General features: G+C 40.1%; 1 protein-coding gene across 2 annotated transcripts; it reads right to left on the bottom strand.

Moving 5' to 3' along the window:
• On the bottom strand, window positions 1-21236 carry LOC119554205 (sex-determining region Y protein). 2 transcript variants are annotated; one of them, XM_037865007.1, is made up of 8 exons: window positions 20575-21236; window positions 20442-20517; window positions 14686-15518; window positions 14126-14289; window positions 7205-7271; window positions 7020-7147; window positions 4630-4724; window positions 1-1431 (listed from the first exon to the last, which is right to left on the bottom strand). In XM_037865007.1, exons 3-8 carry the CDS (start codon window positions 15390-15392, stop codon window positions 838-840), a joined length of 1755 nt encoding a protein of 584 aa, XP_037720935.1. In that variant the 5' UTR covers window positions 15393-15518; window positions 20442-20517; window positions 20575-21236; the 3' UTR covers window positions 1-837. The 2 variants fall into 2 exon arrangements, with proteins under 2 accessions (XP_037720935.1, XP_037720933.1); XM_037865005.1 differs by having other exon boundaries at window positions 20442-21236.
• Window positions 21237-27212: the final 5976 nt, after the last annotated feature.

Genomic DNA, 27212 nt, shown 5'->3' with positions numbered 1-27212 from the left:
AATGCGTCTTTTATTTTTTGTTTTTTATATTTTTTCTGGTTTCTGATGTATGTATATATTTTGTGTGTATTTTGCTTTGTTTGTGTGTGTTTAGTGTAGAATTTAAATACATTTAAATTTAATTTTAAATTTATGCTATGCACTTCTATCTGCGTTTAAAACATAAAAAAATTGCACCGCTCGTTGTTGTTTCAATTTGTTGAAATATTCTTCTCGTTTGCTAAGTGATTTTGCCTCTCTGTAATCCATTTTCTTTTCCGTCCATCGGTTTTCCTCTCCATTTTCTTGCTTGCTCTATTTTAACAAAGCTTAAGTTTAGTTTACAACTGGAGACTTAAATGTAAATGTTGGCTACGTTTAACTTTAATCTCGCATTTTCGGTTGTATTTGTTTTACCCTTTTCGATATATCCTTTTCGGGGTAGATACACCTCGGTTCTCGTTGGCTATTCCTGTTTCTGAATTTTAGGGTTTACGAATTGTTAAAATTGGAATTTACGCTAAGCCAGAAACACCGAGCATTAAATCACTTTTAAATTTATTAATAGGTGTCTAAAAGTATGCAACAATATATTTGAAACTCAAAGGTAACTGAATATTTTCAGAAAAACGACTGTCGTTTATTTATTGCCTACTTTTAGACACCAAAAAATATATTGAAAAGGTTTTTCACCCCCATAGGGCTTACGGATTTTTTAGTTAGGAATATAATTAACATTTTGCCAACAAATATAATTGGTAAACCCATTCAGAACTGGCAACGGAACGAATGTGATCCCCTTTCCTTCTCCTAGGTCATAGACAAGTTCAACTCCTCGCTGCCATTGGAAGATGGTGGTCAGAAGATCACCGTCAGCGGTCGCCGAAAGTCCGCTGCGGTGGCACCACCCCCACCACCGCCCGCTGACCCACCGGCGGCAGCGCCACCACCCACAGCACCACCCGCTGCCGTGGCCAACTGACCGCCATATTGACCAGCATATTGGGCATAATCCAGACCCACATCGCTGGGCGAATGCAGATGGGGCTTAGCCTCCACCGCCTCCAATTGGGGCGTGGCATCGCGGTCGTCCAGTCCGCTGCTGCTGTTGTTGTTGTGCGAGCTGGCACTGCCGCCCCCACCGCTGCCCCCTCCCCCTCCTCCGCCACCACTGAGCAGCAACTGTTGCTGCTGTTGCTGTTGTTGCTGCTGCTGCTGCTGTTGCTGCTGCTGCTGCTGATGGTGGGCCGCTGCATGCTGCTGGGCGCCATAAATCTTGGATATGTCGAAGGCATAGTTGGCCGCCCGATCCTGGTACATCTTGGAGTCGAAGTACGCCTTGGTCAGCACACTGGGGTCCAAGTAGGCGCTGTAGGCACTCGCCTGCGACGAGTTGCTCAGATACGAGCTGCGCTCCAGGGCGAACTTGTCCATCTGTCCGGAGAGGGTGGCCTGGAATATTAAGTGGTGCTTAATAACTTGAAAGATATAGTTGAAAACAACTAAGAAGTAATCTTCTCCCAAACCATTTATTTTCATGTATGTGCTAAAGATTTTTTGTAACTTAAGTAAGATGTTTTATGATCTTATTTGAACTTGAATAAAATAGTAGGCGCTTAATGACTGGACAGATATAGTTCAAAACAATCCGAATCTAATCCGACCTTTACAAAAATGGAAATTCCCACGACCTACTACATATGTAATGGAATAATATATTTAACGTAGGACTTTTTAAATATTTCAATTTTTTGTCTAAAAATGCATACTAATTTAATATCTTATCCAATAAAATTCCATCCGAATAGATAATCGTTATGCCTTAGAAATCTATGGAATCTTAAGAAGAACTTAACAATGGGCTGAACAATTAGTAGGAAAATGTTCAAATCAATTGACATAAACATCAATAGATCTTTCTGAGATATCACTTATTAAAAAAATTTTTTTTTTAAATGTTCTTTTTAACAATGATGCATTTATCTTATAGAGCTTCCCACTAAGCCCCTTTCCTGATCTTTATCAAAGCAAATGGAAACCACCTTATTAATTTTCCCTTTTAACCAATTGATTTGAAAAATCAATCAAAGATTACTGGTAAATGGTGTATGCATAGCATTTCAGATATGTGTTTAGCAACCATAGAAACCATAACCATAGCTCCTGATAGCACCTCAAGCTGTCCCACTTAACTCGAACAGACTCAACCGCAGAAACCTGGAGTGCTTAACCTTCTGATTAGTGCAAATTGCCTAACACTTTTGCGGCTTTATTTGACCAACTAATTGTGGCAAAGGCTGTGGAAAACAACCCCCGGCTGCGCCCCTCACCTCCTCCCCCGTAATGCAAACCGAAACGGTCTCAATTTAATTTTATTTGATTTGCAATACGTTTTTCATTGCTACACCAGTTGCCAGTTCTTCGCGTTGACGATGATGGAAGATTGTCGGGATGGGAATGGGAATTGGAATGGAAATGTGAATGTTAACGGGTACTAAGCACATCAGAGGGTTGTTTTGCTTCATTTCCGTTTTGTTTTGAGTGGTTGCTCTTGGCCGAGGGGTTGTACACTGCGCTCCCCTTTTTTTCCGAACCAAACACTTGGCTCTGGGCTATAATTATGTTGTTAACACATCATCATCACCATCCTCCTCGTCATCCTGGCCTCCCCAATCCTCAGTTCCCTCGGCTTTGCCTTGTCTCTGGTGCCGAGAGCGTTTTGGATTACAATTTGATTTGATTTGCACCCAATTGGGAATTAGTGTGGATTCGTAAATATTTTGATCCATCGCATTAACGAGTGGATATTTTGTTTGTCTTGTTCGGTTCGTTTGGGTTCCGGTTACTTATCCGTGTGGCAGTTAATTGATTTAAAACCCCTTGTTTGCTGAGTGGGTTATGCAACGGGGTTCCAAAGAGCAGGTGGACAGAGAATGACAGTTCAGTGTTTAGTCAAGGATTGTACGGCAGCTGAGTCAATAATTTATTTTTGAAGAAAGAGCTATGGATGTAATTGAAATATAATAGGTATTTAACAGGGTTCCACATGTCAGCCAGAAAATGTAGACTCAAAACTTATTTCTGTTCGAAAATGTCTAATATTTTACAGGAATTTTTTAAGATTTTGAGTATTCTAATATATAAGATGACCTAAAATACACACATTTTTTGGGCTTTATAGAAAATGGATAATTTTTCAATACTTTTGAATGAATTTTGGAATAGTCCTCTTTTCGGTTGAAAAGCTTTGACCAATGATAACCAAAAGATTTAATTCTACTTTTATTTTTCTATAATATTTCTTGGCTTATCAAATAAATAAGTACTCAAAGAAGGCTCCCAGAATACCACTAGCCGTTGGAAAAAGTCTTTTACAAAATTGAGCAGGAATGCTGTCAGCAATTTGCCGTTTCAGAGGATTGAATCCCGCCCACTATGCAATTTTCTTTTAGGCCCCGACTGTCTTTCACTCCATCACTCAATCGAGATTTGTTTGGCTTAAACTTAGTCTATTATTATGGCGGAGGAGCGAGGTGTGTTATTATCGGGCCATGTTAATGCCAGGCCTTCAACACCCGCATCGCATCTGCAACGCCACATCAATCACGGAGTGAAATAGGCATCGCCCCGAGAATTACATGCCCCTGAACAGAATGGACAATGGTCGCGAACCGAGAGTCATGGCTTTTAATGGGCTTTGTTAATCAATTGAAGTTGGGCATGGGTAGCTGACCACCTGATGGGAGGAACAAAGGTCCGAACTTTTGGCTATTTCTTGTACATTCTCGGGATTCCTTGCAGCTTTCCTCTGGGCAGCTGTTCTACTTTAAGGGACATTTCATTTCCCGATCAACCATCCCACCTGTCCAGTTTTGTTTGTTTTTATGTTTGCCCGCCTGCCCTTGTTTATCAACTCGATCTTCTCTGGCCCAAAACGAGGAACCCCCACTCCTTGGTACCGCTAAATGTGTAATGACAACTTGCCGGCCAAATCCTTTGGCATGACATGTCAGAAAACTCAATTGGGCCAGGATCTACCGCTTTCTCGCCTGCTTAGTCACGGATACACGGACAAAAACTATGATATATTTTGAAGGGATTCATTATTAAATGAAATTAATAAAGGAGTTCTATAAATTATTTGGTTATAACTAGACGTGGGACTATATGTTAAATCACTTTTCAAACATCACTTTTTCCGCAATCTTTGACTGGTTTTATATTTCTTGTGAATGAAACCATAATTGAATTAAGGATTAAGATAAATATTATCTTATGAAAAAATTTGTAGCCAATCAAGTGTTACAGTAAATTGGGTGCTCAAAAATAAAGATCACCTATATACATTCCATTTGTGTTTTTACCAATAACTATCGGCTTTTTAATATCTACCTTTAAACCTTTTTTTTTTTCTGTGCAACGGACCGCATGTTTTCCGCCTTTTAAAGTAGGCGTCTTCCGTAGGAGTTTGTAATTATGTTATTAAGGCAACCCCGCAGTAACCTCCGCCCATGTGCACACACTATATATATGTCTGTAATTGGTCTCCGCTACCGTTCAGCCCTTTTGATGGACGTCGTGGCACTTGAGCCCCGCGAGGGGGGAGGAGGGGGTCAAAAAGTGGAAAGGGCACTGGGCAGCGAAACTCACCTGCGTCGTGGTTGGCGTGGATGTCTGGCCGAGATGGCTGCCCAGGTGATAGGCAGCCGCTGTGGGACCGGGCGCAAAGTAACCGGGCGTAATGCCTGCAAGTGAAGTGAGCAAGATGAATTCAGTTTTCAGTTTTCAGTTTACAGAGGGGTTAAGGATAGGGTTAAGGAAAAGGGTTTACAACAATTATCACCGCGAGTCAAGAACAGTGGGGCAGAGTGTTATTAAATACTGTACCTACTTTATAAAGAATACATTTCATGTAATATTTACATCCATATTACTTGATCAAACTAAAATTATGTATTCTAAGATTTTCTTACAAAATAGCAATTACAGTTTATCAACATTAAAGTAATTTAGGTGAAAGAAAATGCTATACCACATTTAATATTATAGTAATACTCTAAACAACCGAATGATCTTCAAATTTATCCCATTCAATTTGCTTTTACTGTTTTAAAAATAAATGATTTTAAATCCTAACTTAGATGACTCATTGCTTAAATTGATTTCCAAATATTTATTTATCTTTAAATATATCTCGGGAAAATAGTTAACTCCACTGTGCATCTTTGGACTTGGATTGCAGCTTCGTTTTGGATCAGTTTGAAGTTGCCTTGGTGTGTGTTTAAAATAATTGCCACTCGAAATATTTGCGTTCTTTGTTCGGCCAACTCTTTCATTTCGTTTAAATAATAATTTTTTCTTTCGGGGTCGCCATCGCCATTTAATTGGGCGCTGAATCAGCTATTTTACTTGGAAATGAGTGTGTCAGATCCGCAGAGAGAGTATCCACATATGTGCGTTCGAGTATCTGGTAGATGAGATGCCTGGAAGTCATTATCAATTGCCCTAAACGGTAGTCGTCCATCTGCTCTCCTGGCCTTTTGTGGCCAAGTTGATAATTACAGGCGCCGCTTATTGAAAGACTTCAGCATTTATTTCATTGATGGCGCTATGGATTTGATTGAGAGTCCAACCGAATTGGGATCTTCCATCGAGTAATTAAATTCGCTTAGACAACAAAGTTTCCATCAGCCACAACCACTAGAAATACAATGTATTTATCTGAAAGACTTCTTTCTATTCAACTCTTTGGCCATTTCAAGTAGCGACGGTTTCGTATGCCATCATCATTGTTATTATGATAATAGCGGATTAGGTAGTTGATCCATTGTTGTGGAACTTTTTGTAATGACCGGTTGCAGTAATCAAACGGAAGCTCCGAAATGTTTAAAAATTTTCAAGCAATACTTTTCAGTGGAATGAGCACAATCTTATGAGAATTTTAAATTTATATATCTTCTTATAGAATCTTAAGCTGTTTTTGAAAAATTATTAGGAATCTATTTTTATTTTTAATCATTTCATGCCTTTTTCTTCTCAGCTTTCAATAGTCCTTTATAAAGTTTCACCATTAAATCCCTAAAATATATTTATGTTTAAATATTTCCACAGTTGGCTGCACTTTCTGCTTTCCAAATCCCATTCTTTTCACAAAGTGCACTGATGGGGAAGCCACGAGCCAACTAAATAGACTAATTCGGTTTATTTATTACGCATTTCCTAGCATTTTTATTATCATTTCCGGTGGGCATAAATCATCCAGCCCCGTAAAAGGGAAAGGAGATGGCGGAGGACGTGGGACTAACTTAAACCGAGAAAACTTGCGTTAAATTGAGGGCCCAGGCTCACGACCGGGATAACAGTCGCTCGGGGTGAAAGACAAAAAACGTGACAAATGCTAATTTAAAACCTCCAACCAGCAGGCAAAAACTACATGCAACCCACCCACTTCCACTCCCCGTTTCATGAGCATAGAAAATCATGAATGGAAACTTATGCTCCTGCTTATGGCTCATGTCTCATGGCTCTTCCCCGACTGTCTGGCCTTCCTCCTGTCACTCGAATGAGTTGCTAAGCCAGGATGATGACTTCACAGTTTGTCAGCCAGATGGGTGGTGCCATATTGCGGTTATAACAGATTGGGGGGATAGTTTTGGCATAGGAATAGTCCTCATACCAACAATTCCTAGTTATTTCGTGTCAAATTTGCATTTGTCTTGGGTTTCTGCCGCTTGTTTCCATAAAACTCAATTATTATTCTGCTTAGTGCTTTGCTTTATGGCTTTCAAGGGTTTCAATGTGGAATTTAGCTTTTATGACTCTTTTAGGGATTTCTTCAACTATGAAATTGTATTTATTAAAGACGGGTATTTTTATTTTGTTTTAAGTATTAAATGGTATTCACACTGACTGAATTGCTGTCGAATACCTTTCTTATTATTTATTTTATTTCTTCGAAAAATATTAATCTTTAAAAAAACGAACATTGGCATTTCCTATATAAACTGTTATATAATTATAATTCCAATATTAGGACTTACCCGCTCTTAACGCCTCTACGGGCACCGAAGGATATGGCATTGGATAGGGATAGCCATCGCGTCTCAGGGCCTTTGGCTTTCGTCGCGGTCGGTATTTGTAGTCCGGATGCTCTTTCATGTGCATGGCCCTGCGAAAAGCAATCCCTTAATGAATAATCCCAGAAAACAAACCAATTAGAACTCACCTCAAACGTTTGGCCTCATCGATAAACGGACGTTTCTCCTCCTCGGTGAGCAACTTCCACTCGGCACCTGAAAATGGAAATAGTTCTCGTTAATCCATTAGATACATTTGCTCTCGAAGCTCTTGTCGAAAATCTGGCTACAACAATTGGAGTGCACTCACGAGAAGCTGTGGCACATAGGCATAAGGACGGGTCGGGAGATACCCCAAAAACTTGTCTTGTCTGTGCAAGAAGGATAACAGCCAACAATGTCGTTGTCAGTGGTTGTCTCTTGTCTCACTCTTCACCCACTAGCCGTCTCTTTCTGGCCCGCCATTGTTCGGGGTTCCCCTTTTCGATCCAGACGAGTTCTGTGCTAGCCCCAGCAGGTGGTTTTGGGTTTATATTTCGGGTAGGGGTCGCTGGAGGTACGTAGAAACGTAGGAACGTTCTTGAGGGCGTTGGCCAGGATGTGTACAAGGCACACCCACACACAGATACACGTGTCACACAGATACCAGGCAAGGACACATACTATAAGGACACATCCTATAAGTGGCACATGATGGTGGTTGCTTTCGGGGAACCAGGACTTCCATTCTGGCTCTGGTTCGTCCATTGTGCGTTTGGAAATTGCAAATGTTTTTAAGTTAATGTAAAACGTTATAATGACATGTGTCATATGACGTCTGAAGAGGGGATGTGGTGTCAAGGAGAGAATATGACGATGGAGTTGTGACAATAACAAGGACCTTTCAACCGGTTGGGGAGTTTGTTTAAAGGTGAGACTGTATTTGCTTGGCTGAGCAGCTTAACCATTTGGGTAGAATGTTTAGGAAATTATGTTGGTTTCCTGATTAAGCTTTGTAATTGCTGGTTTAGAAGTTAATGCAACTGGTTGACTTGGTTTTAATAGAACTAAGTCCCATGCTTCAAATTAAATAATGGAAATTATGATTTAAGAGTTGATTAAGTTAAAGTTAAGCAATATTCAATGAAGAACTTTGAGATAAGTTAGGTTTGAAGAGTTAAGAATTACTATTTTAAGTAATTAATACATTTTGGGAGATAAATTCTAATCCCTACATTTGTTTTGCTTTCACAAAGCCTCAGTCCAACAATAGTAATTTCCTAATAACCAAAGAAAACCCAAGAAAATGTTGACATATTGTAAGTAAATTGGTTGATGGAGTGCATGTGTGGGGGGCAAGTCGCTAATTAGTTATAACGTGTAATTTTAGTGGCTTGTCATGCGGACAAAAAGCCAGAATAATGTCACATACACACTGGGCCACAAAGCCACTCGCACACACACCGGAGGCATTGTTATGACAGACAACGATGACAGGGCCAACTGGAAGTCGCTTCTTGGCCAAAGGAGGAAACGAATATCGAGTGTCAGAGCCAGACTTGGACTGAGGCCCACACAGGCAAGGAAAACTATAACAATAAGGCCAATACAAAAGCTCAAAAGCATGCTATAGCCCACCTCCGCCTCCATCTCCACTTCCACCCACTCATAATGGTAAAATACTAATTTATAGATACATTGACAGAGCCAAGGGCCCAGGCCTCAGTGCCCAGTCCCCAGTCCCCAATCCCAACTGGCCATCAAATGAGCAACTCTCCTTCTGGAGACGACACCTTCAAGAGAATGGATCACTTGGGGCTGCGGATGTGGGAAGAAAGGTGGTGGAAAGGCGCCCTGGACATAATAATAAACAAGACCAGCAGCATTAACCGATGGGAAAGGGGGGCATACTTGTAGATACAAGTTGAGCAGTTGAATAAACTAGACCCACAAAAGGATGACAATGACAATGTCTATGTTTGCCCAATGTCTATGATGTTGGCGCCCCTTGGCCAAATAGACCACTCCGAGAATTTTCTCCTCTCCGCCTGGTTGACCGGCTTAATAATTGATACGAAAAACAAGTCAGCACTTGGCAGTTGCGAGATATTTCCGAGACTCTTTCTGTTACAATTAACAAGTTTTTCCGGCCTGAAAACGTTGCACGTTCGCCTAACCCACAGAGCAAATATTTGACCATCACCAGTTGCAGTTTCCAGTTTGGGATTTCTTTCTTTATTTTTGGGGCTCTGCAGTTACACTTCCCAGTCACTCGGACAATCGGGCTACTTATGGGATTACTTCGCCTCGGTTCTGTTCTGTTCTGGTGGGTTCATTTTGGTGCCCCACTCATAACGCGGCCACAGATTAACTTGTTTGCCCAGCAATTTAATGGCCTTAGGTGGAGCGTTGGGAGTTTTCTCCACCTTTTTCTTACCCTCCACTTGGCCAGTCCAAATCTGGCTTATTTGCTCGCCCTTTGTTAAGGGGAATCGTGAGAAGAAGTCTTAACCTCTGGGTCTGGAATTTATATAGTGATTTTTAAAAAAATTGTCTTGCAACGGAGTTTGTGAACTTTTATTCTGACTATCTGATAGATTGACAAATGATATTTAAATTGAAATTAAAGAACACCCTGTTATCTCTTACGAGTACTTTACCAACAAAAATGTAATATGGCCACTAAATATAAATTAAAAACTGTAAAGAAAATTATCTAAGGGATTTATAGGATTCCTAATTTTAATAAAAATAATCACAAGATTAAACAGATTTTTATCTCTAAGAGTAATTTTTTTTGTTCAAAAGAAGATCTTCATCTTCTTGTACACTGATAATATAAGGAATATTTTATTACCTTCTTAGACAAATATGAAAAACGAATATATTGGCCGTTCCGTCAAAATTTTGTAGCATACTTAAAAGGGGTTCAGCAAATAGACTGATATCTGATGATTTTGTTTTAGGAAGTTAAACATCTTTTTCAGATGAAATCCTATGCAAAATAATGTGCTAAATCAAATGCATATATATGCAAAATATTACCGAGTCTTGGCTATGAAACTGATTATGATCATACTATTTATTATATTATTTTATATTTTACAATATTATTATATATTAAATATATATTATATTTTTAATTATTTCATTATATTAACCCTTTTTATGCCGCAGTTTGCCCTTTACTTAACGATGCCCCCTGAATTTTTTTCGGTTCCACCCATTAAACGCTCGGCGCCCACCTGTCAGTTGCAAGGCAGCGTCGTAACCTTCACGCCCACTCATCAGCCCACCGCCCACGCAAAACTCCTTTCGAAAGCCTTTTCCAATTGCAAACTAATCAATTGTTTGCATTTTATTGAGCAACAAAAGGTGATCGAGGGGGTGGGAAAAGGCTTGAGTTCGACCTTTTGTGATTGTTTTTTTCTCCGTTTCTGCTCCTTGTGCCCATTGTTCCGCCGGGTCTAACGGCCCATTCATCCAACTCTCCTCAGCTTTGTCTGGCATTATTAAATATTCCCGCAGGAGCAGCAGCAGCTTTGATTAAAAATAAAGAACATTGTCGATTCGACAGGTTTTTCAATTATTGCCGAGAAAACAAAACACGGCAGAAAAGCGACTTTCAGACGAAAGGCATATGCATTGTTGTTCTTGTCGCCTTTTGTTTGTGTTGGTAATTCAAATTTCCAGACAGTAATTAATGACAGTTACAATTTCAATTAAGCCCGCGCGGCAGCACAGAATTGTTTTCTATAACATTCACTTTTATTTCATTTTATTTTATTTTACCCACTCATATATATATATATGTATATATACATACAACATTTTTTACAGCCTTTTGTGGGCTTTTTGTGTTTTTTGTTTGGCGAATAAAATAAATGGCAACGCCAGCGGCGACGGCGTCTGAAGCTGAAGAGCCTCTCCACTGTAGCCAGTCTATGCGGCCCTCTCGCTCGCACCCGTTCGCCCCCTCTCTTTCTGCCGCACTCTGGCCGTCTCTATCGCACTGTGGTGAAAAAGTAGCTTTCGCGCCGCCATTTTTTGTGGCGCCTTTGTTTATGCCACAGTTATTTTCCCTCCGCTTCCACTTCCTCTGGCTCGGCCATCATCTTGCCGCTTTTTGTGCCTTTTCTGTTTGGCAATTCCTCATAATGAGCGCGGCCTTTGTCGTTGTTGTTGAATTATTCATTTAATTGAATGCTGGCTTAACTTTTTCAAGTGCAAAAAACTTTGACATTTTGTGTAAATGTGGCAAATGTTTGCTTGCGCTTTCCTTTTTTTCATATGCCCGCCCCTGTTGTTTTTTTCATTTTCATATTATTTGCATTGTTTATTTAAATAAATCGTTTTTGTTCGGTTTTGTGGTGTAATGAAAGTTTTCAAAATTGTCCTCGAGATTATTAATGGCATAGACGAAGTGATAAGTACAGTGAAAGCTGGTGAGGATGGATAAGAGGAGGTTATGAATTAGCCTGAGGGATTAACGCCATCAAAATATATGGCCACTCTAAAAAAATATATCTTAACGCTTTTTACTTCAGTATTAAAGATTTCCCTACGCAAGTAAATAAAACAAAAATAAGAGGTAGATAAAAACAAACTTCGATTTCAATTTTGATATTGCAATACTATAATAAACCGAAACATTGCATGTTTTCCCTTGAGTGCACAAAAATATTTATTTTAAAAAATATCAAAGAACCTTTTTTTTGAAAAGAAAACCACAAAAAGTTAAATACATAAATAGCTTGTAAAGGACAATCCTTGCACTCGCGGTCATACTTTTTATCAACCTGGTGGCTGCCAATTCAGTTTTGCCCCACTCTGTCCCAGTTCCACCTTTTCCAACAATAGGGTTTTCCCAGCTCCCGCTCCTCCACCAACCCCCCCTCCCATTTCCCACCCGCTCTAAACAAACTTAACAAAGACTGCAACTGACAGCAAATATTACTGAAAGAGAGAGGACGAGCGAGAGGAGCTGTCAATTCGAATAATGGATTTGCCAAAAAGCGGACTAAAAAGGAAAATGTGAAAGGCGAACAAAAGCTTTCAGCTCAACAATATCAACAACAACGGGTCAGGAAAAAAAATCGAAGGAAAATAATTCGAAATTCAAGTTTGCTTCTAAATTGTATTTAAGTTTGCAGGATCCCATCGATATGTTTACATGAACTCTTGGCATTGGAAAGGAAAGCTAAATGGAAGTACAATACACGGGCTGGCTTATAAGGAGAAAGGGTTCCTCCAGCGGAGTGGGGGGGGGGCGAAAAACCCTCCCCAAAAGTATACCCCTTTTTTTCGCATCCTTCAGATGCAGCGAACTTCCCTGTTGTTGCTCTTTGGTTCGCTCAACTGGATGGCAAGTGAGTCGCATTTAATTTGCTTTTGTTTCGACGCAAACAATGGTTAAATAAAAATGCAAGAAAAAGTCATTTAACGAGTGCTTGACTCGGGGGAGTTCTGGGTTGGATTGCTCAACCAGGGGAAACCCCAGAGAGTTTTATTAAAAAATTGCACAAAACACCGGCAAAATCCTCAAAGTTCAGATCGATAATGGCCAAGATGAGTTTGTCTTTTGGTTTTGATTTGGTTTTTACTTTTGATTTTTTTTGTTATCGATGTTATGACAGCAGCCACTGATTAGTCCCCCAATCTATGTAGGACTCTCATCCAATATGCATGAGCTGATCGAAAAAAGGTAGTACTAAGAACTGGCATTGTTATGCTAAAGAACTTGCCTGTCAGCTGCCACGTGTCGAGTGTCTGCAAGTTGGATGGAAATTGAATTTACTACAAAGGCTACAGAGAGCAAAATAAGATATAGTCCCTTTTATACAATTCAATATTTCCAGATTCAAAATGGATAACTATTTTTTCCTAAATGGAATTCTACAAATTTTAGAATGTAAAAGAAAAACAAAAAATATATTTCCTTATGTATTTAATATTTAATATTCGATATATTTCAAAAAAACCCGCTAGTATCAATACCCTTAAAAAAATCCTTTTGTAGCAACAATCAAAATATACTATATATAATCTAAAGATGCTTTCAATCTAGATATATTCCGAATTTCAAAATAAACTAAATTTTTTCAGTGAACTGGCTCAAAAACTGCAGGCCGAAAAGGCTCGAGACCCATAGATCCGATAAGACTTGCGTGGGATTATATGACGACGCTCTGAGCCCTCCGAAAAATAAACTACTTAACTTTGCAACTAGTTAAGCGGGTGAGAGACAAAGCTGTTCGTGAATTGGCAAATCAGAATTAATCGGGTGGGTGGTGCCCTATAGACAAGGTCGATGCCAAGAACGAACCCCTTCTTCATGCGTAATCAACAGCTTCCTGAGCTGCTCTTCCTCCTCATTGTTTGACAGCCGCTTGTCACTTTTGACAGTTGCGTTGAGTGGCGGGTGTTTTTGGTTTGTCATTGCCATTGTACAGTAGGGTATTACGTTGATTAGTTTAACTTGCATAAGCGAGCGATAGAGATGGCGATAGGGAGGAGTGAGTGGGTGCGAGAGATTGGCAGGTCGTGTGCCGCATTTTAATTTCGTTTTGTATTGCCCCAACCTTTGTCCGCAGATTATACACATTTGGAAAGAAACGTTGCCACCAGATAACCGGGGCTTTCGCGGCTTACTTTACACAAAACACACAAAAAGAGAAACTGAAGTGAGCTTGGATGGGACTTAAATAGTTTGGTTTGTTCTGGATATAACAGCATTGAAGGAGGCAATTGAGGCACTCATGGTTGGTTGAGTTTTCTTGAACAGTGTTCTGTTCCAAGACTATAAGCCGAAAGCCCAAAAATTAAATAGATCTTACAAGGCACTATGAAACAAAGACTTTTCTATTAAGCCTTTCAGCCTCAAACACAAAAATTACGTAACATTTCATAATACAAAGTACGATGCAATGTAAGTTGTAGCTATTTAATTTATAAGATCTGTTTTAACGTGTCACATAAGAATCAATCCATTGTCTAAGTAAAATATTTGATTTATTTAAAATATTAAAGATTATCGATAGCATTTCTTCCATAGCCCACTCCTTATAAACAGAAGTTCTATTAAAACTCACCTAGCCTCTTGGAAATCTCTGAATTGTGCATCTTAGGATTATCCTGAGCTATCTTCCGTCGCTGAAGACGCGACCAGACCATGAAAGCGTTCATTGGACGTTTGATGTGCTCCTCGTTTTGTCGCTTCGTTGTGTTCTGGATCATTAGACTGAAGAAGACATCGCTGTGGGATGAGAAAATAGCCGAGATTAGTTAGTAAGCCACTTCAAATCTAATAAATATCAAAATAAAAACAAGATTATTATGCACTTTCAAAAAATGCTTCAAAAACCATTTCTCAAAAAATAAAAATGGTATATTAGTTTTCTAACCTTTTTAATAATAATAATTTATTGGTTATAATATACGTGTTTTATATTGCCTATAAACTGTACAGACTTCAAGTTATATTTAAAAAATATTTTTAAAAATTTAGAAGTCTAAAAATTTAGAATTGTAAAATTTCTTCAACATTTAAATACAAATACAAGAAAAATTGTGTGTTACCATCGATATGATCCCGAATAAAATATAGATTTTGGAATTTTACTAGTACTTCTAAAATATATTTGAAGTTTACCTGGCGCTGCTGCCGCTGTTCATGAGGCTGCCCATGTTCTGGTGGAGATTGCTGATGGGCGAGGCCTGCGAATTGTGGTGCAGGTGGGCGGCTGCTGCGGCGGCCATCACGCTGCTGGAGGCCGGAGCACTGTGGTGGCTGTTGGCCGAACCGCCGGCCACTGAGCCGGCACCACTGGCCGAACCACCGCCCAGCTGGGAGCTGCCGTTGCTGTGCGGCTGGTGGCTCAGCGACTGCGACTGGCTGTGGTGCGAACCCGAGGACGAGGACACCGCTGGCTGGCTCTGCTGCTGCTGCTGCTGACCCGCCGGGTGGTGCTGGTGCAGCTGGGAGTGGTGGTGCGCCAGGTGGAGCGCCGAGTGGGGATGCAGGCCCAGGCCGGTGGAGCCGTTGGGGGAACCGTTGCTGCTGTTGCTGCTGCACGGGTGGTGCTGGTGCTGCTGCTGGTGCTGCTGCTGGTGCTGCGGCGACTGGTGGGGATGGTGGTGCTGGTGGTTCAGCGACAACTGCTGGCCGTGCAGGTGGTGCGAGTGGCCGAGTCCCTGGTCGGATTGCTGCTGTTGCTGCTGCTGCTGCTGCTGATGATGCACCGCCGCCGCCAGTTGGCCAAGGTGGTGCGATCCGCCGCCGGAGCCCAGGTGAGTCTGCAGGGGATGAGCGAGCGAGAGGCCGGTGAGCGACAGGTGCGTGGACAGACGTTCCATCATATCGCAGACGGAGCCGGGCTTCCGCGGTGCCTCAATCTGTGGCCCTCGAGTCGGCGGGCGGACTGGGTGGTGCTGGAACTAGTGGTGCTGGAACTGGTGGTGGTTAGAAGTTGTTGATGCGTCGAGCTGGGGGAGAGGTACAAGTTTTGGAAATAAGTAAGTATAAATTGGCCTTTTTCAGTTTTATAAAAGTATGGAAAGCTCTTTTAAAAATATTAATTGAATTTTTTAACTTTTAAGCTAATAATGTCTAAATATCTTATGACACTGGCTTGATTTTTGAGTAACTTACTGGACTTACAATTAAATGTCTTAGAAAACCTAAACTAAAGGGTTTAAAGCTTAAGAAGATTTTCAAATTTGTATATAAAACCATTCTTGGATTGCCAATTCTTCTTAAAAGTGAAATTAAGTCAGTTAATAAAAAAACAGCAGCAAGTGTCTTAAAGGCCTTAAAGAAGCCTCATAAGGCCTTATGTAATAAAGACTATTAATCGTTGATGACGATTAATAATAAATATGAAGGGTTCTTATGTTTTTTTTAAGTATTTTAAAAACAATTAAACAAAAGAAAAACTGTCATTGTTATTAATTAATCAGATAGTGACTGAAAATTTCAGCTCTATTAACTGATGTATTCCCACACCTCTGAAAAAAAAGCCATCTGGCTAACCTAATGGCTTGGAATGGTCTCGAGATGAGGCCACAGTCCAATCCATGCAAATATCCACTGCAGATGACACATTTGAGGATAATGCGAGCAAATAGCAGGCCATATATGTGCAAGTAGGACGAGGACTCGTACTCACATCGGGCATATGTCCCCGGCACGCCCGCACTCGATTGTCCTCGAGAGATCCTGCCCAGGACGAGGAGGAGGAAATCCAAATCCGAATGCGAATCCGAAAGGGACCATTAAACAAATTGAAAGCGTTTAGCCGGACGCTGGCTTCTTGACCCTTTTCCCTGCCTCGTCGTATTTAACACGTTTGCGGTTCGAAATGGAGATGGAGCCGGGGGTTATGGGCATCAAGTGGACCACGTAAATCCCGCTTATAATGCACGCACATGTGGGACTGAAAGACCCAGTATATCGAAGCCTATCAACCGCCACATGACCGACTCATCCCACCGTGTCCAAAACAAGCGGCTTGGGTGCAAATAAAGTACACAAAAATGTAAAATGGGAAAGAAATGGGTTTCAAGTGCCCCGTCGCATAATGGAAAGGATGGACGACGTCGTCGTAGTCGTCTCATTTGTTGTTGTGTTGCCGTATTATTGTGCATCCCGTTCGGTTTTAAGGGTTGACATTTGGCCCACACAATGGGCGTGAAAGGAGTGAGTGGGGGGTTTTCGAGTCCAATTCCGGTCGAGTTGAGGTGGCAACCGCCAGCGCGGCTCGCAAGTGGGTTTTGGGTTTTGGGCTTTCGCCCAGGAGTCCACGACTCCACTCGGCATTGTTTTTTTTGTCCCCGAAGAATGGGCTTCAGACGACATACTTTTAAGAGCTCGAATCAATTAGTTAATTGATTAACAATGCCCCATTGGGCAAGGGTTCACATGGTGGATGGGGGGGCAACGTCTGGGAGTGAAAACAGGAATAATTAATATTATAATTATTTTTGTGTGGGTAGTCAGCTAATTAGAGTCGATTGGGTGCGGTAGGAAGCCATTGATTTATTTTCTTTTATTACTCCATGGCTTGTAAGAACCAACTTATCAGGCCAAATTATTTCCAACTAATGTTGTAGAGCTAATATCAGAATTATCTTAAGCCACCCAAACTGCAAAACCAATCAAAGTTTTTGTTTAAGGCAAATTTGATCCAGTTTTGAAAGTGGTAAGTAAATATTTGAAAATATTTTTACCAAAGATAAGATATTTGTAGGTAGTTTTCTAAAATGAACATTTCACGTTGACACAATTATTGTCTTAATATAAAATGAAGCTGTTTTATCAATGAAATATCCACAATAAATAAATTAAGCAGCGTAAATACTCAAAAATTACTTTAGGAAATAAGAAAATTTTAAAATTAGCTAACATTTTGTATTTTTCTAGTTTTCATATGGACTTCAAAAATTACATTTAGATGCTAACGCGGATGTAAAGGTAAAATTTGATAGTTTATAGATCATTATTTTAATTTATGAGCTCATATAGAAATACAATAATAATAATAATAGATTTGGTCTAAAACCAATTATTATTTTAACTTGAACCAAACCACCTATTAATTAAGTTTAATACATTTATCCATGTTCAATAATTTTTGGATGTTCCAGGGTTTATGAACTGGCCAAACCCGGACTGAATCCATTTATCTTTATCTGTCCAATTCGACGGTTTTTTCTCTGCTGCCATATTCCGCAGTCTCTCCATTTTTTGGCCCTGTTCATTGGCATTCCCGGCCATGCAGCACTTCGTGGTCAATAACTTGTGTTGGGCTATGCGAGGCGACATCTGTACTGCTTCCGGGCATTACCACTTGGTGTTAAAGTAAAAATTGCCAGGCATGCGTATTAAGCATGAAATTTATTTTAAAAGAAAAAGAGGAGCTGAGTGCGGGGAGCCCGGGGACACGCATGTTTGTAATCCTTATGGAGTGCAAACAAATTTCTGTGTTGTCAAGTTGCCCTCCTTATTTTTGCTCCTCTTTTTCACGTTGTGCACTGCCATGGTACACAGCGAAAAATTATTGTTACAAAGTCTGTAAAAGTTTCATTATTATGATAAAGGTCAATTGATAATAAAAGCCTTGGAGAGTGCAAAATTATATCGAGGTTACAAAATCCTGGGAAACAATGTTCAAATTGTTATACCTTGGTAGAATAAAAAAAATCCTAATAATTGTAAAGGAAAAATTTTAATCAGGTGAAAACCTAAATAAATCGAATGCTTAAGTCGAAGGATGACGTTAAAATTACTTTTTTTAGGACCAGATCAACGTCTGATCATGTTATTAGCTAACTACAAAGATGTTATTTTACGAATTTTTATTTATTTATTATTTTACATCAACATGACACACTTGGGTTTATTGCAGTAGTAAAAATGCAATAAAACTGTAAATGACAATGTAAAACTGGAATTTTTCTCTTGATGTGGTGCAGTGTGGCAGTTGCAGTTTCAGTTGCACCACAGGGCCACCGTCCGATTCGACGGTTGCACCACCAGCTGTGCACAAATTGCACTCCAGATATTTTTATTTGCTGTGAATATGCCAGCTCCTCCTTTTTGATTCGCTCCACCATATAGACCGAATGTTCCAGCGATATTTATTTTTAACGGAAATGTGACCGTTAAGCCTAAAAGCGTGGGTATTCTCAGGGTGTTAATCTAGTAGCCTTAATAGATAACCCAGCAGACAGTTTATGTCCAACTTTTCTCATGCAAATCGAGTGCTGAGACCGTTCTTCTGTTTCGTATCTCAGTAGGAGTAAAAATTAACCCGCTGGCCACTTGAGTTTCGGGTGCCATACATATAGACCCACTCGTAACCCCCTTCCAAGTGGGCCTTCTTGTTGTTGCTGCTTCTCGTTCATTTGTTCATCCGTTTGTTGGTGTGTCAAACAAGAATTATGATCGGCTTAGCCACATGCTGAGCTCGAGATCTCTCCCCCGGCCAGATTCTTCATTCCCCAAGGCGGAGAGGAGTCTCGCGGTCTGCAGTCTCCAGTCTTCCAGTCTTCAGTCTTGCAGTCTTCGGACGTAGTCTCAATACAGGTAGAGCTTTAAGTGTCTCCACTTTGTGTTGAAATGTATCGCAGATACAGGGTTTTCGGTCCCAACAGCAGAACCTCCATTCAAAAGTGTCGTCTTGGCCGCCCGCTGGGATCGGATCTTCTCAGGGCCCTAAGCCGCTGGGCCCCCTAATGTTTGTAATTAAGAACTTTCACACTCGCAACAATCGCCTCGTAAACGTACCAGTATCACCATATCCCCTGCTCCCCCAAGGTTTAGTGTCAAGTTCGTGCCAAGGGCAATCGAGAAGAAAAAGCAATGATACAAAGTCAGCCGGAGGTACAGAAACAGAAACAGATGCTGATACAGCCGAATATTAATTAGAATTCTTGGCCAACTCTTCTTGGGATTGTACTTTTTGGTTTTTTATTAGCAAATTCATTAGGCAAACACGATGGCCCAAACAATAGCGCAAAAATATTCGATTGACATCTGGTTCAGCTTCCATTGGGTTGCAAAATAATTTCGCAAAACCCTGTTTGCACAATTGTTTTTTTGTGAGCTCCTCCGAAGTCGATTTCTACATGAAGAGGGCATGTCACATTCAACTCAATTGTTGTCACAAATTTCGTGTAAATATTAATAAACATATATTGTTTTCCCCTATTTCTGCTACTATTATTTGCCCTAATTGCGTAATTTACCATTCTCTGGGGTTTTTGATTCTTTTCATTGCAGCTCTTAACATTCCTTGAGTCGGTTTCCATTTATAGTTCGAAATTAAGTTAACCAAACATCGTTGAATGATTCTCGGAGAAAGAAAAAGAGCTTGCTTTAATTCAAGTGGAAGATCGAAAGCAAAAGTAAACACACCTCGAGTGGGGGCATAAAGATTCCGACAATGATTGGGCAGAAAATGAAAAGAGGAAAATCCTGAAATTATCCAAACAATAAAATCTGTTGATTCCGCATGTATCTTGGGCACTCAGACTCATTTTGAGGTGCTCTCTTCGTGTTTACCTAATTGATGGTCAGGAAAAGTTGTTCAAACTACGTTCTGAACGGCATTGAATCAGTCAAGTCTTTAAAAAGATGAATGGGGATTATAATTGAATTTTTACCTTTAAAATAATTTGGGTTACTATTAACACACAAAAACTTAATAACTTAATGGCCATCGGAGAAGAGACTCTTAAAGCGAAGGTCAAAAGCAATATGCAATATAAAAACCCGTCTTCTTGAAACATATACATTTTAAGAATCTTTGGCTTGGGACGTAAATAATAACCATAGTATATTAAATTTAAAGCAGTTTTCAATCTATGGGTCTCAAAAAAGCTAGGTTCTTAGTCCTGAAATCTTACCTTGAAAAGTTCTGCATTTCCTTTGTATTTTCCCGTTTCCCGGCGATTGTAATCAAATATTCGATGGCGAAATATACTACCGAATCATCTGGATAATATATGTTTATGGTTTGTTGTTGTCGTTTATAAATACCACTTTCCGAACTGCCATAAAATGTCGAATTTGTTGACTTTTATGATCTTGAGCTGTTTCGTAACCGAATCTTTTTGACGAACACTTTACATATGGGCTATCATAGTTAATGTTGATTTGTGTTGTGTTTTGTTTCCATTCAGTGATAAGATACTTATAGGGCCTCCAATTCTTTGATGCTACAAAGAATAAGGCTTGTTTGAGTTGAAGTTTAACGAGGAAGTAAGTAGCTTAGGATTTCACAACTTTATGGGGGGGAAACTTAACTAGGTTTGTTTGTTGTTTTTAAACGCTTGGACTGTATTTTGATTTGTATTTTGTTTGTTTGTTGTGAGCACTTTACGGTCGATGAAATTTGATATTATATGAGCACTGTTTTGGGTATTGGGTTATGTTTTACTATTTTGTAAAATGGCGAAACAGAGTTTAGCTTGTTTATGTTTCACTTTTACTTCTTAGAATTGCCCGTGAAAAGTTTTGTTTATTATTTTTTTGGGCAATACCTTTTTTTTGTATCTGTATTTTTTGCGGTTATCTGTTATTTTTTGCCGTTTCTTGTGTGGGGGCTAAAACCGTCGCTAGCTGTTGGCTGATCGGCTCTTCTTGGCCAAGTTGGCTGTTGCTGCATCTAAGCGCGCTTTGGCGGCTATTCAACGGATCCGTTCCGACGCGTAACTAAAAACTTGGCGCGCGCTCTCTTCAAAAACACACGAGCCAAAAAACGAGTCTTTTAGCCCCCGGAAAGGGGCGGGGGGCGTGGCAGGTGGGGCGGCTGAGACAGCTGCTATGTAACAGTATCGCTCCCCACACAAACACTCACACACACACACACACAACAACAACAACAGCACGTAGCAAATCCTCTCTGCAAAAGCTTGTGTTCTCTCTCGCTCTGCATTGAAACTTTTTTCCGGGAGCTTTCTTTCTTATTGGTTTGTTAAATGTTTTTTATAAGACTGTTTTATAAAGAAACTACATTTACAAAAAAAAAATGCCAAAAGTGAGAGCGAAAATACCTTGGTATTGGTGAGAGAGAGAGAGTCACAACAACCAGGTGACATTTCGGTAAGGAAAAGGTATAACAAAAATCGAAAGAACTGGGATATGAGGAAGAAAAAAAACCAAACCACCAGAGCAACAGAGACAAAGAATGTCAGATAGAAAGAGATGAACAATCCAGAGGGAGGGCAGTAAACACGAGCAGGTGTTGCGTGGGCGTGCGAGCGAGATAAACAGAGTAGCCCATGCCCATTATAGCCATTTCACTCTAAGCAACGAGTCCCATGATGGGCGTTTCCAATTGGAATGCTTCTGGTTGGGGAAGGTTTCGTGTTACATGAAAATCGGGGGGTATTATGGGGGGCTTACAGCGGGAGGAGAGCCCACCATTGGGAGTGAGCTTTTCGGGTGTTTGTCGTTTATTTACCGCATTTGCTTAGAGACCAGCAAAGAGCGCTAAAAAAAAGAGGAAAAAAACAAAATATCGAAAGCAAAATCAACTAATCTTAATGGACATTTATTTCTGAATCGAATTGAACTGTGGAGATCTGAGACTGACATCTTGGCCGCAACTGCGAATCGCCTTTGGCTAATTTCTAAGCTCAAAATGGTGGATATGTTGGCCAAGGTGGGAACAAACCAAAATGGGTCCCGACAAACCACTTTGGGTCATGTTTATTTTTAGGTTGTTTAAGGCCTAAAGCCGTTTTCTACTTTAGTCCTAATGTTACATGTTAGTATCTTGAAATACATAAGCTTAAGTTTTATTCTAAGCATTTGTTTTGATTTTTTTGATTAGGTGGTATGGTATTCCTATGATGGGGATATCAAACTTGTAAATCTTTTACATACAATCTTTATTCTTTTATTTTCTATCACCCTTTTTATGCTGTTAAAATTCCTGACATACCATTTTAATTTGCATTTAATTTAAAATGAAAAAAATTATATCATATTAATTTTACAACTTGGAATAAACATGTTTTATGTTTTATTTACATTTGTTAATATCTATAATGGTGTACTATGTTCTAATTTATTTTCCTTTTACAAATTTAGTTTGATTTGAAAAAGAATTCACTATGGAAGCTACCAAAATTAGAAAAGGTCCACTTCCTCACACCTCTGATGAAGCTTTCCCATAACTTCCATATTTCTTAACTGGCCAAATAATTCATTTCAGTATTGCATCCGCTCTATGTCACGGCTAGCAGTACATAGTCCTGAAAAGTACCTGCCATTGCATTTTTCATGTCTACATTATTGTTTTGTTAATTTGCTATGGTGTAGGTGGCGTTGCCAGGACAACGGCTCGTAACTCCGTACTCAGGACTCCGAACTGCGGAGTCCCAACAATTCCAGTCGCATTTGGTCGGGCTTTGTTCTCCAGGGCTTTTTGTATGACGGGTTTTGGGTGGGCGAAGGCGAGGGCGAGGGCATTACGCAGGTGTTGCCATTGTTTCAGGGCGGTTTTTAGCGCATTTTGATTTACATTCACTCATTCTGGCGAGTCGAGTTCTGTCGTCTGGCACTTGGGCTTCATTTTAATTAACAACGAACTAATGACAAATGCAAACAGTGTATATCTAGTATAAGAAGAAACTACCTTCTAACACTCTAATTTAATTTGACTCTAATGACCTGAGCTTTTCCTACATGGCGGATAGAGGAAAAGTCTGAGAAAATGAGGGGGGGTCTTTGCTGCCTTTTTGCCAATTGTCAGTCAACAATTGCAAGTTGAAAACAATGGTGCACATTTTTCCAGACCCAACTTGACGAACTGAGTGAGTTACGATGGGGGAGATGGATGGATGGATGGATGGACTGCAACTGTTCCATTTATTTGGACCTGGTTCTTGCCTCTCGCTCTTGACTTCTCCCCCTCCTACTCGCACTCTATGTACTCGGCTGTGTCCATTGTCTTTGGCAATGTCTCCTTCTCTTTCGCTGTTTGTTTCCCTCTCTCTTCCTCAGTTAGTCAGCCATTGTAATTATACACTGCACTCACCTGAATGACTAAAATGGCTATAATGGCTGTGGGATGGGGTTTGTCGGAAATTCGAGTTAAAAGGAAATTGGATTTTGCAATAGGGATTTTGTAATAAACCTGTGTGGAGAATAACCATACCAAAGTTGAACAAAAAACTTTAGTTACTTTTAAAGGTGTTTAAAAGTATGCTATGAAATATTTTTAGTCCGTAATACAATCGAATATTGGTCAAGAAAAGCAGCTACATTTTGCACAGCATACTTTTAGGCACCTTTTTTTAAAAGTGTTTTTATATATCTAGATATTTCAAGGGATAAATTTCTTTTGTATAATCTGCACTTCATTGTTTTTAATTTCTTATCCTTAGGGATTTTAAAATACGCTTATTTGGTTTACTCCTTCTTATTTTGTAAATACAAGAATTTTAGAAATTGTATATTCCATTTTATAGCAGGGTAATTTAGAATCCCTGCTTTTCTACCACCTTTTCGACCATTCTCCATCCCTTGCCACCACTTTACCCACTTTTTTCGCAGTGCATATTCGCCTTTGTGTGTTTCTGTTTTCTGTTTGTCTATCTGGCCATTGTGTGTTTGTCATATTTATCATGGCAGTTGCTTTTGCATTTGCCATTGCATTCTCTGCACTTGCAAATAAATGTTAATGAGTAGTTAGACAAAAAGTGCTGACAATGCACCGACTGCAACTTAGATACAGAATAATGTGATGAACAGCCTGATGGGGGATTCACCATCTTGTCGGGGCCCTAAATATGCAGAAAGAAGCCCAACAATCGCAACGAAAAAGATTTCAATGGAGCTCTAATGCCTAAATCGTTATTGTTGGGGATGGATAGGTTGCCGAGGTGGTTGGGGGCATCCACACACTCCTGACAAGCTCCTGTCAAGCTGAATTGAAAATTTTCTAAAGACCCGAACAACAATGGGGGCAGAGAAGCCGCCGTTGCCATGTAGATTTTTGCACTTTTTGTCGCTCATTAATGTTAATCAAAAAGCAGAAAGCTCGAGGAAAATCATTCAAATTTACGGTCGTGTTTGGCAACCGCTTGGGACTTCTAAAAAATAACCACCTTGCCCGTTCCGTAACTCCCTTCTCGGTATACGGATTCCCACTACCCTTTAGATAAACATCGGATACAATTTCATAGGCCACAAGGCAAACAGATTTTACTCAAAAAACGATCGAAGCATCGAAATCAGCATCGATCCATCGATGGCCGAACAATTGTCGCAAACAAATGAGATTGCCATCATCGGGCCTGAGTGCGTTTAATCCTTGCGAATCCTTCCAGAGACACATCCCGAACAAAGCCCAGATTTGCAGCAAATTGATAAAGGGCAGGAGGAAAAAAAACGTACGGAAACTGACAAAACCAAATGCAGTTATGACATACCGATTGATAGGACAGATAGCAGATAAACAGAAACTCACATGGTTTCTGGGGTTTGCTTCTTGGGACATGTGAGCATAGGTGGAGAATTTCATTGGAAGACCACAAAAAGGTTTTTTGGACCATTCTCTTCCGGAAAAATCTGTTGATTAGGAACAGTAACTGAAGGACCTTGTCAGAATTGGACAAAAAAGAGAAGCTATCTGTACAAAATTTTCTATTATGTTTTCCTTTGTGCATGAGTAAAGAGTTTAAGTTATCTGCCAATCCTTAAACAAAATAAATTACTTTATTTTAGATAAAGTTTGAAGAACCGATTTTAAATGTTTTACAAAACATAGAAAATCAAAGATTTACTATAGTAAGAACGGAAAATACTTCTTGGAAAAATATATATATTCAAATAAGACAATCTTGAGTTTTACATATTTATATCTCCATCGCACCGATAAGGATTTATAATCTACCCAGACAGCCTGTCGCGCTGACCAATTGATTAGCGCAGCTACCTCTTCTGCCTTTTTGTATTGTATATCCAGCGCAATCAAAATGCTAAATCATGTTGTTCTCAGGCTTTCAAATTACAAGAAAAAAAACAGTTGCTTAATGTCCCAGACATGTTTAAAAAATGGTATTGGAATGGTCTTTGCTAATGGACACGCAGTCTGGTAGTCTGGGGAAGTAGCCTTGGTCAGGACAGACTGCCTGTCGATCGATCGATTTCAATGCAGACGATTACGCGGCAAGAAAAGGACACGATGATATAGGATTTGCATGCATGGGAAAGATGGCGAGATAACTGGGGAGCAGCATGGAATTTGGAAGCTAAACCTGTTTGGGACTTTAAATTTATCATTTATAACGAAGCTAAAAATAAATAAAGAGGTTGAAAATAATATTTCAACAACAATGCTGTGCATATGAAAGTTTTTTAGTTACTAAACTTATCTTACTGTTTTATTATACATCTATTGGAAGACTTACCAGAAGAACTGACCACAAAAAACATTTATGTTATCCGCTATGTAAACCATTTTGTAGCACCACAATGATAGTGAATATATTAATTTAAAAATGGTTTCAAAGCAGATGTGGCCATGCCCCTTTTGATTCAAATTTAAATTTTAGATAAGCCTTACGGTAATATTTGTGTCCTTTCTTTGGTCATTGGCCACTTGACCTTGCCCGCGTTGTTGACCATAATGCAGGCGTCGGCTGCACTTTGTTAGCGTTTATTGGTGGCTCTTCATGTTGGCTTCCTGCGTCTTCCAGGGTCTTTCACGGCTCCCTGTTCTTTTCTTTTTTGGTGTATCTGTATCTGTAAATGTATCTGTATCTGTAGTTGCATCTGAGCCTGTCCTTTTCCCCTTTCGTGGCATTATCCTGTCGGCCATTCGTAACGCTCCCTGCCGTTTGGCCCCCACCCGCTGGGCCATTGTCCTTTGAGCGGGCAGCGGGGTTAGAAACAATGACGCGGACAAAAAACACCTACGTGCCCGAATGAATCGAATGGTCAGAATGGCCAGAATGGACAGAATTTACAGAATGACTCGAATGGCCTGAATGGCAGGACGCGGGCCGGTTGCCAAGACAATGGACATGCAGCAAATTGAAAATTCATTCATGTGAAACGAGGCAGGCCAGCAAGGTGGCTGTGCTGACCACGTCCCCGTCCCGGGGTTTTGGGCATTAAAACACCTTAAAGCGGATTATAGGAATTTTGACACTTTTTCGGCGTATCCTTGGCCGAGCGGTGTGTCGAGTGCAAAGACGTTGCGCCATTGAGAGATTCGTTCGGGATCCTAAGGAAATGAGCAGCTGAAAAGAACCGAATGGGATGGTATGGTATGGGATGGATGTGGGTTCCCTTGGGTTCCGCCGCCGCTGCCGCCAGTTTGTCTGGATGATGCTCAATGAATTGTCGCCTTCGACTCTGTGGAATCTCTTCTCACCTCATGAATGGTCGGGCACAAAAGTCAATTACATGCATTCTCCTGGCAGCCCGGTCAGGTATTATATTTTGTTATATTTTTGTTATTTTGTGTCTTGTTGCGCTTTTCATCGGATTCTTTGAATTTCTATTCAGTTTTTTCCTTTGATTTTTCCTTTACAATCTGCAAGTTGAAGGGTTTCTTGCTTCGTTCATAATATGATTTGTCTGTCACTTGGTTTTCATACTCTTGGCGAAGGCGTTAACCGGTTGGCTGAGTTAAATGGTGTTCTTTTATGAAGGTCCTA

This window comes from Drosophila subpulchrella, chromosome 3L (assembly GCF_014743375.2).
Source record: "Drosophila subpulchrella strain 33 F10 #4 breed RU33 chromosome 3L, RU_Dsub_v1.1 Primary Assembly, whole genome shotgun sequence".
NCBI lineage: Eukaryota > Metazoa > Arthropoda > Insecta > Diptera > Drosophilidae > Drosophila > Drosophila subpulchrella.
Note: the sequence above shows the minus strand (reverse complement) of the source record. Positions and strands in the feature narration are given on the sequence as shown.

What these genes read in the sequence shown, in the direction of transcription:
- LOC119554205 (XM_037865005.1), bottom strand. Translation starts at nt 15,392, where the DNA reads ATGATGGAACGTCTGTCCACGCACCTGTCGCTCACCGGCCTCTCGCTC. An exon ending in AGAGATTTCCAAGAGGCTAG is followed by an intron (nt 7,272 to 14,125) that starts GTGAGTTTTAAT and finishes TTCCATTTTCAG; the next exon opens with GTGCCGAGTGGAAGTTGCTC. An exon ending in CGTAGAGGCGTTAAGAGCGG is followed by an intron (nt 4,725 to 7,019) that starts GTAAGTCCTAAT and finishes CTTCACTTGCAG; the next exon opens with GCATTACGCCCGGTTACTTT.